The sequence below is a fragment of the Peromyscus leucopus genome, chromosome X (genome assembly GCF_004664715.2).
Source record: "Peromyscus leucopus breed LL Stock chromosome X, UCI_PerLeu_2.1, whole genome shotgun sequence".
Taxonomy (NCBI): Eukaryota; Metazoa; Chordata; class Mammalia; order Rodentia; family Cricetidae; genus Peromyscus; species Peromyscus leucopus.
Window position 1 is genome coordinate 119,593,130 of NC_051083.1, and position 19,832 is coordinate 119,612,961.

Below are 19,832 nucleotides of genomic sequence, written 5' to 3' on the forward strand. Positions count from 1 at the left end.
ACACGGGATCAAAGAACAGATCCAATTTTTGAGGCCAAAAAGGTGCCATTTACTGAGATAATTACTACTGAAGGGTTTTCAAATGAAGAGAGGAGCCCCCCCCCCCCCCCCCCCCGCTTTAACCTCCTACGGTGTCCCTGCTCTATGTACTGCAGGCTCAGAAAAGTTTTTGCTCCCTCTGCAGCCCATGGAAGACTGTGACAAGACCAGAATTTGAGAAGCCTGACTCGCCTTTTCTTCTCAAGGAGAGAGGAAGAAACTAGAGATAACCTCTGTGACCTCTCAGTTCTTGAAATGTGGTGTGACATCAGTTTGATGGAACCCCCACAACAATGTCTTAGACGTACCCCTTTCTGTGCACAGAGGTTTTGGGCAAACAATTGGCTTCCAGTTGAGGAGACAATACCACAACGTGCTTTTTAACGAAAAAAAATAAAGAAATACAAAATAGCTATCTCTTTTCCTCATTCCTGCAGGTGCCCAACCAGGTTGACTCGCTGGAGTGCATTTTCTGCATTCTTAATAGATAGCTAGCAGGAAACGCCTTGCACAACCCCAGCTAGAGGGGTAGAAAATCGCAGAGGGAGGGTACACATCCCCAGATCCTGCTTCCACAGTTGTTGAGCTACTCCAAAACCGGAGGAGGATTTTGCTGTCTCAGGTAACTGCTGAGAATTAAGGTAAGAGAAACTGGGGACTTGAGAGTGGGAAGACAGATAGAAATTCCCATGGGAGTGAATTGGAAGTCATGATACATTGTGTTAAGTGAGATTTAATCTGAAATTCGGGGGATTTCGCTCCAATTAGTCACTTACAACTGCCGTCATTGACTGCAGCCGATCCCCGGAGTGCTTGATGCGTTTTGCAGGCGTGTGGTAAAAGTGTCTATATAGTGTCCGCGTGGAAGACTAGAGGCTATTCTTCTGGCTTTGGAGTCCTCCTCCGGAGACGTTCTACAGTAGTTTAGGTAATATTTCAGGGTCTACTTGGAACATTCTGGGTCTTTATTTTTCTTCTTGACATCTCCTTAGAATCAGCTTTGCGGTATCTTTTTGACCCAGGTCAGTCCACCCCTCTTTCATTGGAAAATGAGGCACTCAAGATTTTCATAGGGATGTGGTGAAATTTAGTTCTTCATAGGATTAAAACAAATGACAATGATCAGAATGTGTATCCTTTTAAAGTCGATTTACTTAATTTTTTTTTTTTTTTTTTTTTTGTTTTTTTTTTTTGTTTAGTCAGAGTTCACTGTGTTGCCCAGGTCCTCTTACTCCAACCTCCTCAGCATGCTGGAACCACACGGATTTGTCACAACACCCAGCTTAACTCTCTGGATTTAAATATCCATCAATTGCCATTTCCAATGGAGTCAAGTATAGCCCAGAGAATTCCTTGTAGGCGGGATCCCGAGAAGTTACACTTGCTGAGTGTGTGTTCCTGTGTGTGCGGAGAAAAAGAGAGGCAGTGGTAGAACTTGTGGTTGATTCAATGTCTCTAATAGTTTACTGTATGAGCTCTCCAAGTGATCTGGGATGATCTCTGGCTTTTCCCTGGTCATTTGACATGTGCTTTCTTGGTCTATACCCAGTGAGACTAGAAATGTGTTTGTGGCCATGCTGTCTCAAGAATCTGGCTAGTTCTTTCTGTGTGGCTTCAGGGGAAATTAGCTAAGAGTTTGCAAGCTGTGTCAAGCCTGAGCCAAGCACGGTGGCTGCTGGCAAGGCAGAGCCTGAGAGGACTGTCCTGCAAAGGTAATAAGTGGTACCTGCAGCACCAGACAGTTGGAGCCTTCAAGGAAAGCCCTGAGGGAGAAGACTGGGGGTTTGCTTGCATTCCTTGCTTTAGTGTCCTGGCTCATGACTCAGAGGTCTGCCCCATCCCCACATTTGATAGGTGGAGGGACTGAGACTAGAAGAGGCGGAGAGACTTTTCCACTCATCACTTAGAACAGTTAAAGGCAGATAGAGGCTAGAGCCCGAGAGACCTGAATCTGAATGCCAGCGTTGCCGCTATATACCTTTATTTCACCCTCTCTAACATCTACTTTGCTCATTTGAAAATGGGGGTGATAATGTCTACTTTGAAGGTCAAAACACTGGAGAAGATATAGGGACAGCTTCCAGCACAAATAGCTGTTGTAGACCGTAGCTTTAAAATGCCAGCATCTCCACATACGTGTTCCTTTATCATCCCTAATACCTTTTCTTTGTATTGACAACTCAAAGAATCTGAATATACATTGTATTTTTATTGAGTAATAGTTCACCCACTGTAAAATAGACCTTCAGTATATAATTTGATGAGTTTTGACTAGTGTAGTAACTGCCACCCTCATCAAGACAAGGCATGTGATGTTTCAGTGCCTTCAACCCTAGTCCTCAGGAGTCTGAGGCAAGAGGAGTGGACATTTGAGATAAGCCAGGGTTACACAGAGATACCTTGCTATACCCCTTCATGTACTGGGGGAAAAGATATGGGACATTGCAGCAGTGGTGAGGGTTCCTTCTTGCCTCTTCCTCCTCAGTCTCTATGCCACAAGCATTGGCTATTCCAGCTTCTAGCGCTGTAGGTTATCTGTGCTTGTTTCAGATAAGTGAACCCATATAATATGTGGTCTTTTTTATTTGTCCTTTTTACTCAATATCATGAGATTTATCAGTGTTGTATGTAGTGTTAGTTTGTTCTACTTTACTGCTAAGTAATATTCCATGGTGTGAATATATCACAGAAAATGTATTTTCCCAGTAATAGACTTATTTAATCAGTTTCCTTTGGTGGGGTTGTAAACACAACTGTCATGAATGTTTATGTAGAAGTATTTGTGTGTGCATGGCTGGGGTAGAATGATCCAAAAAGAGAGCCATTTAAAAAAATCCCCATTAGAGGCCAGCCTAGTCTACAGAGTGAGTCCCAGGACAGCCCTGGCTACACAGAGAAACCCTGTCTCAAAAATCTAAACCAAACCAAAACAAATTAGAAAGTTCCCCTGCTTGTTTCCAGATTTCTTCCTAATGTCCCTAGCATAACTAACCATAAAAGAATCATAGAACGCTAGCTGAAGAATTCACACTATTCAAATCCTTCTAAGAACAACATGAAGCCTGGAGGGATTTGTTACCCTCTACCTCAAGGTTATGCACTCAGGCCTCTGACTCCTAATCTTCCATTATTTCCTTGCATTGTACTTCCATTCTGTGAAATGGTATTCAGTCATTGTTTATTGAGCATCAGTTTGTGTTCAGACATCAAGAAATTTGTAAGAAAGACTCTACAATACATAGGATCTCATAGACTAGACAGAAAAGCCATATATTAAACCCTAGTCATTTTTTGTTATGTTCACAAGATTGAATAGATTAAATATACTGCTAGCTAGAGCACACAGCAAGTCTGGTTGAGTTTCAAGGTAAAGACAGTCCCAGGCAGGCTACTTCCCTAGGAAAGGGAACCAGGCCCTGGTCTTGGTGCCAATAGAGATTCGAACTAGAAGGAAGGACATGAAGGAACTGGCAGGGTTGGAATGCTGCTGTGAATAATGCAGTTCAATGCCAAGACAAGACAGCAAACAGCTGGTGAGCAGTGACAAACAGAACATCCAGTCTTTAGCTTTCCAATAATGTAGCTATAATATACTGTCAAAAAAGTGGGTTTTGGAGAGCTCTTTTTGGTTATGAATGTGGGTGTCCAAAGACCTTTGAGCTGGTGCTGCTGTAATTGCTAGCTTCTAAGATGGACAGGGTTCTGTGTAGGACAGTCTCACGGGAGGTTGGGTGTGATTTACTCTCTTGCATGGAAGTAGTCAGGCTGGAAAGAGTGCTGGTACACAGTATCTGGACCACCTTGGATTGCTTAGTCAAGCTCTCAAGGGAGTCTGCCTGAGGAGGTTCTGGACTGACCTTGGTTCATGCATCTGGGAGGAACATACTTCTGCAGAAGGCAAATCACTCTGTTATTTGGCCTCGATGCTCTGCCACCTCCTCTTCATGGTGCTTTTCTAATCTGGCTGCTTGATAATCCCCTTTGAAAAGAGACGGCCACTATCAGTGCTTGGCCGAGCTTTGGAAAGCTGTTTCCTGAACTCTCATTACATTGGGCTTGCTGTTTTTCAAGAACCCTGTGGCTCCTTGTGAGGTCCACTGAGGACCTGTACTTGTAGGAGCAAACTGTTTATCCTTAATGGGGATAACATAGAATGGGGGCGACATAGTCAAAGTACATTATGTAGCCATATGAAGATGTCCTTCTGAAACTCATAAGTGTCAATTAAAAAAAGAAAGAAAAGAATGCCATTCACCCAGACTTCAACTGAGCCACTTGGTAAAATAGGGCTAGTGACATTTTTCATTTGGTTCTCAGCTATCTCCTGTGTCACTCACTCACAATGGAAGACATGAGGAAGACTGGTGTCCGCATTCCCCAAAGCAGCCAAAAACCAGTGAAGACAGAATGGGATGCCCGGTCCGTCGTTTTTACCTACTTCCAAGGGGACATCAGCAGTGTGGTGGATGAGCACTTCTCCAGAGCTCTGAGCAAGCTCAAGAGGCCCCAGGGATGGAGTTCCTTGAGCCAGGGTGACAATGTGATCCTCAGGAATGGTGAGTGTTAAGAGGGAGGGGACTCTTTGTGGTACTCCATATTCTCGGCTACCTGTGTGTCTGGTAAAGGCAAATCACACTGCCTACTGAGAAACACCAGACAGACATTTAGGGTAAAATGGACAGTGCTTAGTGAAAGGAGGTGACTTTTCTCCTTGTTTCCTTGATTGTGTTTTCCAGTCTGAGTTTTCTAGTCTGCACAGGCTAAGAGCTCTGCCATTGTCCACTCTGACCAGCTTATCAGCGGTATTATTACTACTATTGGCCTGAGGGCAAGCACACCAAAGGATCCACAATAAGATCAAGGACAATCCAGCCTCCTGCCAGCCAGTAGTGGATGATCTGGCAAGCAAGGGCAAAGCCAGAGGGAGGCCCATGAGGAGTCTTGCCACATCCCTCTCCCACCCCTCACAAGATCAGGGGTGTCCATTGCTCAAGAGAGCTATGTCACAATGTGTGATGCAAATGCTTGTTCGGGGGAAGCCATGGCCATGGAGCAGGGGCCATGGTATGCCTTTCACAGACCTGAGGCACTTGTGCCTTCATGGGTCCCTTCCTCCATAAAAATCGCAATTTATAATTTCATTTGTATAAAAATGGACTTGATTCAGACTATATGCGATTTTTTATTCATACGTGGAGTATCAGTTCCATAATCTTTTGGTTTCAAAATAAGAATTTCTGGACTTCTAAAAGTATTCCTGGATTCTAGACATTGTGGCTCCTGTGTCTGATGGAGTTAGGCAATGTGGGTCCCTTTTATCTTCTCAACAGGTTCATGCAGGCTGAGGCCGAAGTCATTTTAGGAGCTCACTATTTCTGTGGCCAGGCACACATGCTGGATGCCTTGTGTCATAGGCTGACTATGGGGGGCTCTAATTGGGGCGGTTTATGCAAAGTGGATGTGTGAAGCCCCTTTCTGTAAGCAAGGACATATATGTGCAGAGTCCATCACCCTGCTTTTGTTCTTCTGCCATAGACAAGGCATCAGTGTGTATCTGATGTGCTGACCTTTGCAGAACTTAATTTTCTAGGCAAGTGATGGGATTTTCTCAGAGAATCTTGTGGGTTAGAATGATGTGGAAGATCATATGGCATTGGGTACTCAATCTGGTAAGTGCTGTTTCCCAACTACTTACCATGATGCCTGTCTCATGGGAGTCACTCAGTAAATACTGCTTGGGTGAATGGAACTGTGATTTGGAGCACAGCACAATGACACAGACTGGATGTTACAAAGAAAAGGGATTTGTGCTAGGGATGTGGCTCAGTTGGTAGAGTACTTGTCTAGCATGCTTGGAGCCCTGAATTTGAGCTTCAGCACCACAAAAACTGGCCATGGTAGCACATCCTTATAATCTTAGCATGTGAAATATGGAGGCAGGAAGACCAGGACTTCAAAATCATCCTCAGCTATATAGGGAGTTCAAGGCCAGCATTGGAGTACATGAGACCTTGTCTCAAAAAAGGAAAAAAAAATATTTTGGCACAGAGCTCTGATCCAAGATCAAGGGCCTATTTCTGCTATTGTCTTCTTGTTGACAGTCACAATGCAGTACATCGCATAGCAAGGGACCAGGAAAGTATGCATATTATCTGGCTTCTCTACTTCTTGTCATAAAGCCACTTGAAGTTTAATCATGCAGTACCAATTCTGATGATGTTATTGAATCCCTAATCATCTCCCAAAGACCCCTCCTGTAATCACAATAGAGTAACTACATTTTGTACCTCTTAATACCTCACTAGAGAGATTAAGATCCAATGGGACTTTCAGAGAAGACAAGTCACATTGAGTCCACAGATAAGGTCACTACACAGAAGGGCTGCTTTGTGATACATAGACTTAGAACCAGTTAGCCTGGTGCCAGGTAGCTCTACTACTCCCTGTGAGTGTGATCTCAGGGTATGTCCCTTCATCTGCCTGTACCTGCTTTCTTGATGCTAACGGACAATTATTAAACTACAAAAGGATGCTTTCAATTAGTTGGTGAGATAATGAACACCAAGTGACAAGTAGCAAGTGTTGTGACAAGTAGCAAGGGTGGTGCCATGCTGTTTGGAATGACTGTTATGATATGATGGCCTACATTCAAAGCATTAGGATCAGAGAGCATCAGGCCCCTCCCATGAGCTTTTATGCTGTACAGGGCTTTGTTGTGTGGCTATTCTAGTGTTTTCTGGGACTTGTGACCTCACCTTGTATGACTCTAGGAAGCTGTTGCCTACTTAGGGGACTTGGGCACAGGCTTGTTTCTTTAGAAAACCGGCTTCCCTGGGCCAAAGAGGGATGAGGGCTTTCTTCCCCAGTGAGCTTCATTGGATTTGGCATTTTCTTCACGACAGTCTCACAGACTCCTTACGTTGTCTCATTTGGTTTGGGGCTAGGCGAGTATTTCATTAGCTAACTGAGCAAGTGCAGAAAAGACTGTCTCCCTCAAGGCTTCTCTTATCATAGCTAGGAGGTTTCTCCTCAGCTTGGTTGCCTCAAGGAAGGGCTCCATGAAAGAAGTCCAGGCTGGTAGGGGTTCTCATTGGTGGTGTTATGTGACACACAGCCAGCCTCAAACGCGGTGAGAATTTATGAAGTGGCCTTTCATTACTGACTGCTGCTTAGCATTCTCTTAACCCTTTTAGGCCAACCCCAGGCAGCCCCGGCACTACTCAGCCAGGCAGAGGAGAACAGGCCCCCATTCACAGGACCCAGAGCAGATTTGCCCACATTCTAAAGGCACTCTGTCAAGCCAAATATGCAAGGTCCAAACACAGAGACCTATATGGAAATGCCACCAAATTTTCTGGCTTCTTCCCCTAAGCCTGAGTTGTTTATTTCTTTTAATTATATGTGTATAATACACAATAGGTGTACTTTGGGAAATAAAATAGCTGAAGAGATCTTAGAGTTACCTCCTCTTTAAGAGGACATTGGCGACTTCAGAGTCAGTATCTGGGCAAACTTCAATAACTTTGATTTCTTGAGGCAGGGTATGGTTGTGGTGCTCATGGGGGCTTGTCCTAACCTGTGTTTTTCCTGCCCCCCTTCTCCCAGCCCCAGTCTCAGGTACATTCTTAGACCTGGTAACATGCTCAAGGGCTGTTAAGAGAAGGTTAGGGGTGCTGACCTGAGCCTGCGCAGGTCCTCTATAGTCATTCTCAAAGGCTTCCTATCTGTCGCCATTAGTGGGATGGCAAAGAAACACCATGTTTCTCATCGCTGGAGAATAGCTATGTGAGATACAGTCTTGCTACTTGCTTGTGGTCTCTTGAGCACTGCCAACATGGTGCCTTCCTTTCCAGTGAGAAAAGGGGACTTGGGCCTGTGTGTCCCTTGCCTCTGCGAGGTGCCAGATGCCACATGAAATAACTGCATTTACTCCATTCCTCAAAAGTGACCACAGTTTAGGCAATCTAAAGATGAGCAAAGCTGGTTGCGTGTAGTGCACACACCTGCAGTCGCAGCAATTGGGAGACTGTAGTAGGGTGAGTGAGAGTTTGGGGCCAGTGAAGGATGTTTGGGGGAGTTTGTTTAAAATACTACTACCACTACTACTACCACCACCACTACTACTACTACTACTACTACTACTACTGACTAGCAAATCAAATCTATGGTGCTTACCTTTAGGGGTGGTGGCAGTAACTGGAGGGCACCTGGGAATATATTGTGACATATATATCATGACTATGATGTGAAGGCCTTTTGCTGGAAACTGCCATATGGCTTATCTTACCATATCTTCACACCAACCCTATTGATTACCGGACCCATATTTCTGGCGAGGAAGCTGAGGTGCCTAGTCCAGTCACTTGTCCAGAATCTTACCACAAAGGTCAGCCACTCAACCTGAAGATACAAGCCTACATTCTGCATCCAAAATCTCTGTTAGGAAAAGGAATCTGGATATCTAGCAAAGAGAGACTGGGTGCCCTGGGGAAGTAAGATGGAGAGGATAGGACTGACCAGGACTCTTTGGTGTCCCAGAATAGGACTGTCTCTCTAAGCTGATTCTCCAACTGTGGTAGGATTTTGTCATTAGTTAGTTCAAAGATCATGCATTTTTGTCGTTGGGGTGAATAAAATATGGAGGGACATGTGTCACCAGTCATGTGGACAAAGAACACAAAGTCAATATGTGCAGACTGTGGAGGCCAAAAGTTGGACTTTTCTGCTGTAAGGTGTGTGTGTGTGTGTGTGTGTGCATTCTTCAGACAAAGTGCCACATGGGGTTATAATGCACTAGTATTAAAGGCAGAGAAAGAGGAAGAAGGGAAGAGGATGAGAAGGAAGGGGAGGGAAGGAGGATGGAGACTAGATGAAAGAGTCAGAAGAAAGGCAATCAACCAATCATATATTTATTTTCACACCTGTAGCTTATTTTGGTTGTTTATGAGTCAAGTCCCTTTTTGGTTTGGGTTTTAAAAATCGCTTAGCTGGATGTAGTGAGGTTTGCCTGTAATCCCAGCTACTTCGGAAGCTAAGGCAGGAGGATTGTTTGAGACCAGCTTAGGGCCAGTCTGGGAAGAACAGTGAGACTGTCTTAAAAAACAGAATTGTTTAACCTTCAGAATAATGGTTCATTTTGAAAAGTTTGAAAACAAAAATGCATACACCTCAAATTTTATGCAAAGCCACTTTGTGTATAATAGGTTATAATCTATTTTTTATTTGACAATAAGCAGAATGATACATCTTTGTGCTATTGTTACTTATTCTATGACAGTATTTTTTAGCTCAAGAGCATCATGCTTTATATGTAGCACATTCATTGATTTTATAACATCTAGATTATCGATAACCTTTTGGTATAGTATTAACAAACCTTTAAGCATCCTTGAAGCTAAATTTTTGCTTGTGTCTATGAATATCCTTAAGATAAACTGTTGTTGGTGAGGTGACCAAGGCTATAGTTTGGTTACACATTGACTGTGTCCTCAGTAATGTTTCAGTGTGCTGATATGAAAGGCGGTAAGATCTTTTAAGAGGTGGGTCGCTCCTCTCAGAAGGAATTAAAGCAGTTCTCCTGAGACTCTGCATTAGTCCTCAATTATCAAGAGAGTGAGTTCTTATACAAGAGTGAGTTTGACCCCTAAGGTGCTACCTGTCTTCCTGTCTCCCCATGGAATCAGTCTTATACACACTTCTGTAATGAGGCCATTCACTAGAGTGGCTTCACCAGTGCTGGGGTTTGACTGATCTCTCTGCCTCCCTAGCTATGAGCTAAATAAACCCAGTCTCAGGCATCTTGTAACAGCAAACAGAGTAAAATACCCAGAAATTGTAGAGATTGTGTGTATCTCTCTCTCTCTCTCTCTCTCTCTCTCTCTCTCTCTCTCTCTCTCTCTATATATATATACACACATATATATACATATATATATGTATATATATACACACACACACATATATATATGTAATATTATGCCAATCTGTCTTTCCTCCAGCTTCAATAATGTGGTAAAGTGCCAAGTTCCCTGCTCACCTTAAAATAGAAAGGTTCAGTGAAGAGGTGTGTGTATTGTGTGTGCATGTGCTTATGTATGGACACATTTGTGAGTATATATACATATTTGCAATTTTATATGTGTGTGTGTGTTTGTGTATATTCACATACTCCTATGTTTGTAACTGAATATATATGTGTGCATTCATTGGGATATGTCACCAGAACATGCTATGTGCCAGGAATAGTGAGAATTCCCAGGGATATGACGGTGGAGAGGAGAAATGAGCTAACACCATGCATGCTGGGTAGTGGGAAAGAACATCAGTGAGTGAATGGATAGATTATTTAACCACTGCTGTGAAGAAAACAAGCAGGATACACTCTAGACTGGAGATTCATATTTCGAAGAAGATGATGTTAGAGTTTGTGTATCTAGAAACTAGTCCAGAATAGAAGGTCTGGGCTCCCATCCAAACATGGAGGCAGGATCATTCTCTGATTTGAATGCAAACTTTATAGTACAAGAAAGGCCTTCTAGAAGGTTCTGGGGTTTCCAAAAGTGTACATGGGTGGGAATGGTAGTATCTGTGAGTATTCTTGGGAGAAGGGAGGAATGGCTACCACTTTAATTTAAATAATGAGGAATGGAGAGCAGCACTTTCTGACTTTCTGGACATTCCTGACCGGAATTCCTTCAGACTGAGCAGCCTCAGGAATTCTACAGTCATGGATGGAAGGAACTAAGAGGCGGGGTCTAGATGCTTAGGGTTGGAGTATATGGAGTGGAAGCCATCTATATTCTTATTGAAATAAAAATCCTAATCTTCCTCAAGTGACCCTGAATCCATGTGTTCAAGTGCTCTCCGCCCATTCAAGTCACTTTGGATTTGAGAAAGCACCAAAGTCATCACTTGGGGTCTCTTGCACATGCATCCAAAAGAAATTAAGAGGAGGCATTTGGATAAGACTGTCACTGCAGCAGCAACCTTGAGAAAGTCTAAGTTATGGTTTAAGGTGTCACCCTGTGCCCAAAGACTAGATGGGCGGTGCTGCAGGCATAGTTGCCCAAGACCCCCGAGAAAGAGTAGCCCACCCAATGCAGGGTCTCCACTCAACGGGCCACAAGCATCCAAGCCTACTCTAGAAAAGTGGGTCTCTCAGACCACCCACAATCACTGGGGTGCTATGACTTCAGGGATGAAACCCCCGTGCACTCCTACATTCTCCCATCTAAACTGTACTGTGCTGCACCCAGTGACTACATGGGACTTAGGACAATGGTATATTGCCTAAGTCCCCTTAACTGGAACAGAAACAGTTAAGAGAAACAGTCCAAACCTTCTGTGGCCCTGCTTTCCATATCTCAGACATTCAGTGAGCACCTGAGGCATATGTATGAGATCTGTAAAGCCAGTTCAGATGGAAAGTGTCCAGTTGTCAGAGCTGGGCTTTGTTTATAATTTGTGCTTAGGACATGCAGTACTCCCATTAAATATGAAGCATGGGCACTGATTATATGAAATCAGCTTAATCATTCTGTTCCAGGGCACACAGTGCCCTGAGTTGCTAGTAGCTAGAAATATCAACTTTTAAAAGTAATGTTTACTCGTAGGAAATATATCCCAATATATATCCTAGTCTATTGTTTCATTAGAAGAGCCTGCTATGACCATTGCTAATTGTGAGGGATGTGAGATGTTGATCTGAACGCCTGTATCCTAGGTGATCTGGATTCTTTTATGTTTATCATCCACATTATAGGCAAAGCTACTGTGATGGGTAGGGACACTCTAGCAGCCCTGCACTGACCTCTAAGATGGTCTTTCATTTTATCCAAAATCCATTCAAACTAAACGTTCAGGAGAGATGAAAGAGGCGCCCATGGAGGGAAAGGGCACCAGTGTCTCAGACAGACTCCCCTGCTAGCCAATTCTCCTTTGTCATCAAAGTCACGCTCCCCCTCCCTGCCTACTTCTCCATTGTATTAGACAGATGAGAGGCTCCAGGCTTTAAGCCCCATCTGGCAGAACTTCGCTCCCTGCTCTTGCCTGCGTGGATGCTGAAAATGGGAAAATATCCATTCATGTTCTGGGCTATGGTAGACATTTGAGATCTCAGAGTGCGCCGCTACCCTAAGTGCAATTAGAATAGGGACCCAAGAAGATTCCCTCCCTTTAGTCAGTTCCCATGAACTTGACAAGTAGGAGCGGTGTCGCCTGTTGATGCCAACCAACCATTCTCCTGTTGCAGGATGAGGACCAAGCAACTACTTTCCTACCCAGCATACATTCCTCTTGCTCAGTTTTCTACCAGCCTATTATACTTAGCTACCATGGCCCAGTTTCTTACAATTTTCATGTCTAAGATTAGGTTTCAGTTCCTAGAGTTGTATGAAAGGCTAGTACAGGTAAGAACTAATTTCTTTGTACGGTTCTGTGGAGTCCTTCCATTTGCTATATTTAAAGTATCAGTTATAAGATAGAGCTAAACAACAGTGACAACTGAACAAATACTTAGTTACAGAAGATTTCTTAAGGAGCCAATGTTCATGGAGGTGCAAAGATGCATGTGCAAAGTTGTTCACTGAGATGTCAGTGACATAATTGAAAACATGGGAACTGAGCTGCTCACAAATGGAATCTTTGTTAGTCTATTACTGCCCTATGATAGAACAGTATAGAGCCATGTAAAAGCTAGTGTTTGTATTATCCATGTGCTGATCTCCTGTCAAATAACTTGATACCATGTAAAGACTTCTTTAGTAAAAAGAACTAAAATACAACATAGACCTTAAGCAAAAGAGAATGATCCTGATGAAAATAAAGTCGTGCCTTCTGTATCTCATCCTGAAGTGGGGTGTCTTTCCATTTTATCTTGTTCTAAATCATGTTGTACCTCTCTTCTGGATTCAGTCAAAATAACGAATGTTTAATGTTTTTACCTTAAGTTTTTCTGGACTTAAGCTTGTGCATAAATCTCTTGGGAGGAAGTGATGACATGAAATTAGAACTTGAAAAAAAAGCTCATGTTTGGCTCTATTCAGTGCTGTGGGAGGATGTTTGTTTTGCTTGTTTCTTGACACAGTGCTTACACTGTAGCCCAGAATGCCCTTAGATTCACTGTGTAGCCCAGGCTGGCCTTGAACTCAAGCCAATCCTCCTGCCTCAGTCTTCTGAGCATGAAAATTATAAGCATGTGATACCACACTCAATGATATTCATAATATTTTAATGAAGCAAAATCAGCCTGAAAAATAATATAAATAAATCTTGAGGGGGCAGTAGCTATTTATGGACATGGTGGTTAATGTGGGTTTTTAAAAACATTTTCTGCTTACTTCAAGTCAAAAAATATACTATGGGGCTGGAAGGATTGCTCAGTGGGTAAAAACCACTTGCCAAGAAAGTCCGACGACTTCATCTCAATCCCTGGAACCCATCAGGGAAGGAAAGAACTGACTCCTGAAAGTTATTTTCTGATCTCTGCTATGGCCAGTCTCCTGCACTTACACACACACCTCTCTCTCACATACAAACAATAAAATTAAGTATATATATATATATATATATATATATATTCATGAATATGTATATAATATATATTATACATGAATCAGAAATAATAAAGTACTTCTATTTCGGACATTTGGAGAAAATACCTAACATAAGTCTGAATCTTTTCCAGATAGCAGCATGCCCCCGAATCAGTGGCGTCTCACTTCTTCTTGGACAAAGGCACGGCCAGAAGCATCTCTTGGAAATGGTGCCAGCAGCAGCAGCAGCAGCAGCAGGAGCAGCAGCAGCAGCAGCAGCAGCTTGCATGAATATGGTCCTAAGGCTATAGATCAGTACCCGCTGTCTATGCCCAAGGCCCCCTCTGCACATCCTCAAGAGATGTGTCATTTTTCCTCCCAAGAGAGGCCAGACTTCCTAGGGCCTGCTTACTCTCGTGCCTTTCCTGACAGGCATCCGGCTCCAGAGGTCTACCCTGATGGGAGACGTGGGTCCTTCCTACATTTACTCCAGCAGGATAGATACCTAAACCGTCCTCTGGAACCTGCAACCAGGAAGAATGGCAACCCCGCCAAGATAGCCGGAAGCACAGGATTGCTCACCAACCTGCCTCCCAACTCAGACCACTGTAAGGATGCTTACAGATACTTTCAAGGTCACTATGGTTGAGAGGCAGCTGGGATGACATTAGGGACTAAGAGTAATTACTGCCACTCTGGACATAGATCAGGCTGCTGCCGAGAGGCATTATTTTACATTAAACTTCCATATATTTTCACTAGGCCACATTGACATACACAGTTTAATGGCTAAAGGAGACAGCCAGACAGGCAGACTTGGCCTGAAATAATCTCCCCAGTCTGTTGACTTGGCTTTGTCCTGGAAAAAATGATGGGCTTATGCCTAAAATCATAGAGTCTCATATTTACCTCCACTCCACTAAATAATCTATTTGCAAAACAGAGCTCTATGACGTACCTACAGGCTCAAACTCTGTTCTCCAAACAAGTTGACAACTTGCAATGATGCCAGACTCCTGGGCAAAAACAAGGGCAATCTATACCAACCATCTGCTCCACACATTAAAATTCAAAGCCGCTGGAGAGGCAGCCCCATAGCTGACTGCAGTTACAACAGTGTCTGGTTGTCTGTGACGCCCTCCTGCACACTGGGCTCCTGCTCACTTTCCTTTGGGTTTTTGCGCCCCGTTCACTTCTTCTCCCCCTGCACAAAAGTCAGCCACCAGGCTTGCCCACACTTTCTTCACTCATTCACCCAACATATATCCAAGCAGTGGCTGCTGGATTCAAAATACTCATCAGAAAACCAGAGTCCCTTCAGTGTTGTTTAAAGAAAAGATGGAGGAGAATTGAGTGCATTATACTTTCACCCAAATAGTGACACCTTCTGCCATAAGATTTGCCATTCTTATGAAATGCTTGATAGATAAATCATACTCTTTCATGAGGCCAAGCCTGCATCCTCTAGGATTCTGGTCCCTGAGTGAATTATTTTCTTTCACAACTTTCAAGCCCATCTACATCTGTGGTTTCACACCTGAAGCAAATCACTGGATGTTCTACTAGCTGTGATTAAGCACACAGTCCACAAAGGGCCGATTCAGCATAGCCCACAAAGTCTGACACTATGCCCCCATGTTGAAAACAAATTTCCCATTAAAATAGGACCCCACTATTTCCATACTTTGATTAGCTATATATAGAGAGAAGAAATCATACAAATGGAATGCTTAGGAAACTTCTGAAAACTTATATTCCTACCTTCTTTTTCAAAAATCTTCTACTGGATTCAGAAGGAAAATGGGACCAACTGTGTTTATATGTATATCTCTGCATACACACAGCAGAACTCTATTCCAACAGTTGCTGAGAAAGCAGATGGTTCAAATCAGCATTTTCCAAATATAACAGCTCTGTACAGTTCCAATCCGATTCAACAAACCTTTAGTCGGCATCTACTATAAGCGAGATACATCAGGACTAAAGGATGACGCAGGCATTGTCTAGTCCCAAGACTGCCACACACATTCACACAAATGTTTATTATCTAAGTCTCAACTGGAGAAACACTTCACATACCCCTACCAATGTTGACATTTCTTGCATTCACTGGTGTCTAATAGCCCAGAATTCACTAAGTAAGTTACAGATCTTTCATTAGCTCTGCCTGGGAGATGGGAAGAAGTTGCCAAAGGACATTTTATGGGCAGAATCCCCTGTTTTCAGCATTTGATAAGAGAAATTGTGTTTTGTGTCCATAAAGTGAGGGGCAAGCAATCTGGGATCTCTGGGGGTGCTACAGGCTCCCAGCCCAAGGTTTCATTTCTGTTCATGTTTTCTTCTTCTTTTCTAGACAAGAAAATCTATGGTCATGGATCTGCCAGTTCCAGTCTTGGCAATGAAAGTAAGTAAAGGGGTCAGACTTTCACAGTGTAGCTCTGTGCCCTGAAAACAAACGTCACGAGTGTGTACTATAGCAACCAGAGTCTCCAGCAGCTTCCTAGAGCCTTGTTCTCACTATTAGTGTTTTCATAGATAGCATGGGTTTCATCTCAGTTTCAAAGGGTCCAAACATGCCCTGTGTGTTTTGCAAAATTTCTTGAACATGCTCTCATTTTGCCAGAGAAGCAATTCTACCGAATTCTTTCATCTGAGCCCAACTCAGTCAAGGTGACTCACAAAGATGAATGAATCCATGAGGATTAGCTGTTCCAGATGTTCAGCTTTCAGCCACCTCAGGACTGAATCTGTAGTCAGGGAAAATGTGTCTGAGGCCCAAGGACAGGAACCTGGGCTCTATACAAAATTTGAAATTAGCAGCTTCAAACTGAGGACAATTTGGGTAGAAAGGGAAGAAGCTTTGATGAAGCCTAACTAAGTTCCAGACTCCAATTCCAGCTTTGATAATTACTAGTCTCAGGGACTTGCTCACAGTTTGTGAACCTCCCTATGACTTAGTTGCTTTACTTATAAAATGACCATAAAAATAGTGACCACCACTGGGTGGTGGTGAAGAGGCAGGTGGATCTCTGAATTCAAGGCCATCCTGATCTACAGAGAAAGTTCCAGGACAGGCTCCAAAACTACACAGAGAAACCCTGTCTCAAAAATAAATAAATAAATAAATAAATAAATAAATAAATAAATAAATAAATAAATTATATAGTGACTACCATAGAGAGGTTCTATGGAAATTTAATAAAATAATGTATGTGAATGCTTAGAATAATACTTAGCTATAACGTGGTGGTTTGAAAGAAAATAGTACCCAAAGGGAGTGGTACTTATTATTAGGGGGTGTGGCTATGTTAGAGTAGGTGTGGCCTTGTTGGAGGAAGTGTGTCACTGTGGGAGTGGGCTTTGAGGTCTCGTATGCTGCTCCCAGGGAGATAGTCCCCTTCCTGCTGCACCATGTAGCCAGCACCATGTCTGTCTGCACACTGCTGTGTCCCACCATAATGGACTGAACCACTGAAACTGTAAGCAAGCCACCACAATTAAATGTTTTCCTTTATAAGAGTTGCCATGGTCATGGTGTCTCTTCACAGCAATAGAAATCCTAACTAAGACATATAGTTAGCCATTGCAACAGTATAAAGTGTCTCAGGAGTACAGCTTAGTGGTACATTGTTGGCCCAGAGTGCTTTCTTAGCAGATTTATTTCTGACATAAAACAGAACCAAAAGAGAAGAGTATTGGACTTTTTAGAAGGCATTTTATACCTCAAACTTACTCTAAGAACAAAAATAAGAACCATCAGCATAGTTCCTGGGCTCAGACCTCATTTAGTTCTGTGGTGACCATGGCAGCAGGAGGCCATACTCCAGGCTGCAGCCAGTAGTTGGAGTCTCTCTCTGCCTTAGGACTTCCATACCAGTAAAGCAGGGGCCTCAAGCACACCCCAGAAAAGAATTTCAGAAGCAAAGTTAGCAAGTGTATTAAGTAGAGCTAAGGGGAAATACGTGCTTTGGATTTGTGTAAGGACAAATATACATATTTATTTGATTTTATGGTATTTTAAGTTACATTGATCAAAGGATTTGAAGATTAAGTAAGCAAAGGTCAAAATTAAGTCATTTAAAATGAAATAAAAAATATAAATAATTGGTGCAATTATTTCCCTTATCTTAAAGATTTTTATTTTGCAAATGATATCATAGCGTGGTTCATGAAGCATATCATTTAGATTTATGGTTGAGAAAGGGGTACTGATACAGTTAAAATCAAGGCCACAGACAATCTGGCTCTAAGTAAGCATAGTGGAGTTTTGTTTCTTGTTTGTTTTCTGAGGCCCCACACATTGTATTTAATCAAGGAAAAGAAATGTGAAGAAGGTATGATAAGAAATACAACTGACATTATCTGCCAGTGATGTGGTCTTATACTAGAATCTTAGGAACTATTCATTATTAATATATCCATTCAACTTAAGGAAAGCAGAGTTCAGATAAGTTAGGGATGTGGTCCAAGGCCACATAGCTAGGCAGTGGTAACCCTGGATTCATACCTAGGCTCATTTTATTCTTTTTTCTTTGTTTGTTTGTTTTGTTTTTGTTTTTTCAAGACAAGCTTTCTCTGTGTAACAGCCCTGGGTGTCCTGGAACTCGCTTTGTAGCCCAGGCTGGCCTCGAACTTAGAGAGATCCACCTGCCTCTGCCTCCAGAGTGCTGGGATTAAAGGCACATGCTACCACACTTGGCTGCTCAGTTGATTCTAAAACTAACTTCTTCACCATCTCACTTACCCTGTTTTCCAGGAAGCCGGTCTCCAGAGAGAAGAAGAGACTTCTACTTTTATTAGCCTCAGTTGAAAGAACAGAATTTCTCTCTGCGCAGCATGAGCATGCTTTTCTACTGTGGATCCAGAAGTCCTAGAAGCATTGCTGCTGCTTTCTGTCTCTGCTACTAAGCAATACCAAATCAGGCACAAGTCGCTGCTCTCTTTTAAATTTGGCTCTGCTTTTCCTTAGAAACTGTGCCCGATGGCAGGGGTTTTCAAACATAAGCAAATTCTCAGCTTATAAAATGTAGGAAAGAGCTGTTGTGGGGTAGAATGCACAGAGATTCACCTGCTGTTCGTTGTTTGGCCTCACTGTGTCTATTGCTCTTTTCCTTAGAAGCCATGGGCTCTCAGGTTCCCAAGCAGTGTCCTTTAAACCAAACCTGGGCCCATGGGCTTTTACAAGGCTGTTTGGCTTTTCTGACTAAATCAAGGGACCCAAACAGCCCAAGAATGTTCCAGCTTCAACCAGACTGCAGTCAACCTTGCTCCTGCCTCAGAGAAAAGACAAATAAAAATGAGAACTATTTGAGGCTGCTGACTCCCTCCATCTCCAATGTCTAGACTGTAGACTCTATAGAGAAGCCGGAAAACCTTCATCTAGATCTGTTCAATGAAATATTTTGCTTAGAAAATTTAGTTCTTCGGTTCTAGATAACTGATTCAAAGGGGCATTGTTGAGAAATCTGAGGTAAGAACTGAACAAAGTCCCCTGCTGCAGCACAGACCTGCTGCTGGAGCAGAACCTATTCTAGAAGATTAAGGGCATTTCATGGTTGCACTTCCATGAATTTCTGTCATGCCTTGCTCTAAAGATGAGGACCATGGCATCTGGCACCTAATGGGTGCAAATTTCAACCTTAGGGGGCCTTGTCGCCTCCTCAAGGAGCCTAACTAGCTTTCACAAACCACGCATGTCCACTTTGGTGGTCAGAGTTAGCAATATCTGGGTGACAGTGACTGTTTTAAAGCACCGAACTGTTGGGGTCATTCATGCAGCTATTCACAGCAGCTTTTGTTAAACTGGAGGGACACAGTGAGGTTTGCTTCATCTCCCCAGTCTGGTAGATAGCATCGTATTGGTGTGACCTGGGGACTTGCTATGTGACACCCCCAGAAGCCCTGCCATCAGTGTTCCCCATCCACGACATACTTGCTCTGATGCAACAGCACAAAGGGTGAAGAAGAATAAAACTGTGCTGGTTTTAGATGCTACTAGTTTGTAGTCTAAGGATTTTCTTTTCGTCTTGTATTGATTTTTGCCATCCACTATCTCATTTAAACTTCCCAACAACCCTGTGGTTGGCATTATCATTCAGCTCCAAACCCCTGAAACATACCCTTAAATAAAAATACAAGCAGCTGCCAAATTTCCTACTTCAACTAAGAGGGGGCAAAGGAACTCCTGTTACCAGGAGACTCCATGCTCCTCCAACACACATAGACAAATCCTTGTCCACATCAACTGCTATTTAATCTTTG

The 19,832-nt window shown here is 43.0% G+C and overlaps 1 protein-coding gene across 1 annotated transcript; it reads left to right on the top strand.

The window, feature by feature from the left end:
* The first annotated feature begins 480 nt into the window (after positions 1-480).
* On the top strand, positions 481-18,877 carry Vgll1 (vestigial like family member 1). The gene is made up of 5 exons (XM_037199155.1): positions 481-680; positions 4,357-4,595; positions 13,724-14,179; positions 15,925-15,975; positions 18,328-18,877. The coding sequence occupies exons 2-5, from the start codon at positions 4,382-4,384 to the stop codon at positions 18,369-18,371; spliced, it is 765 nt and encodes a 254-aa protein (XP_037055050.1). The 5' UTR covers positions 481-680; positions 4,357-4,381; the 3' UTR covers positions 18,372-18,877.
* The last annotated feature ends 955 nt before the right edge of the window (positions 18,878-19,832 follow it).

What these genes read in the sequence shown, in the direction of transcription:
- Vgll1 (XM_037199155.1), top strand. Translation starts at nt 4,382, where the DNA reads ATGGAAGACATGAGGAAGACTGGTGTCCGCATTCCCCAAAGCAGCCAA. An exon ending in CAATGTGATCCTCAGGAATG is followed by an intron (nt 4,596 to 13,723) that starts GTGAGTGTTAAG and finishes AATCTTTTCCAG; the next exon opens with ATAGCAGCATGCCCCCGAAT. An exon ending in GCCTCCCAACTCAGACCACT is followed by an intron (nt 14,180 to 15,924) that starts GTAAGGATGCTT and finishes CTTCTTTTCTAG; the next exon opens with ACAAGAAAATCTATGGTCAT.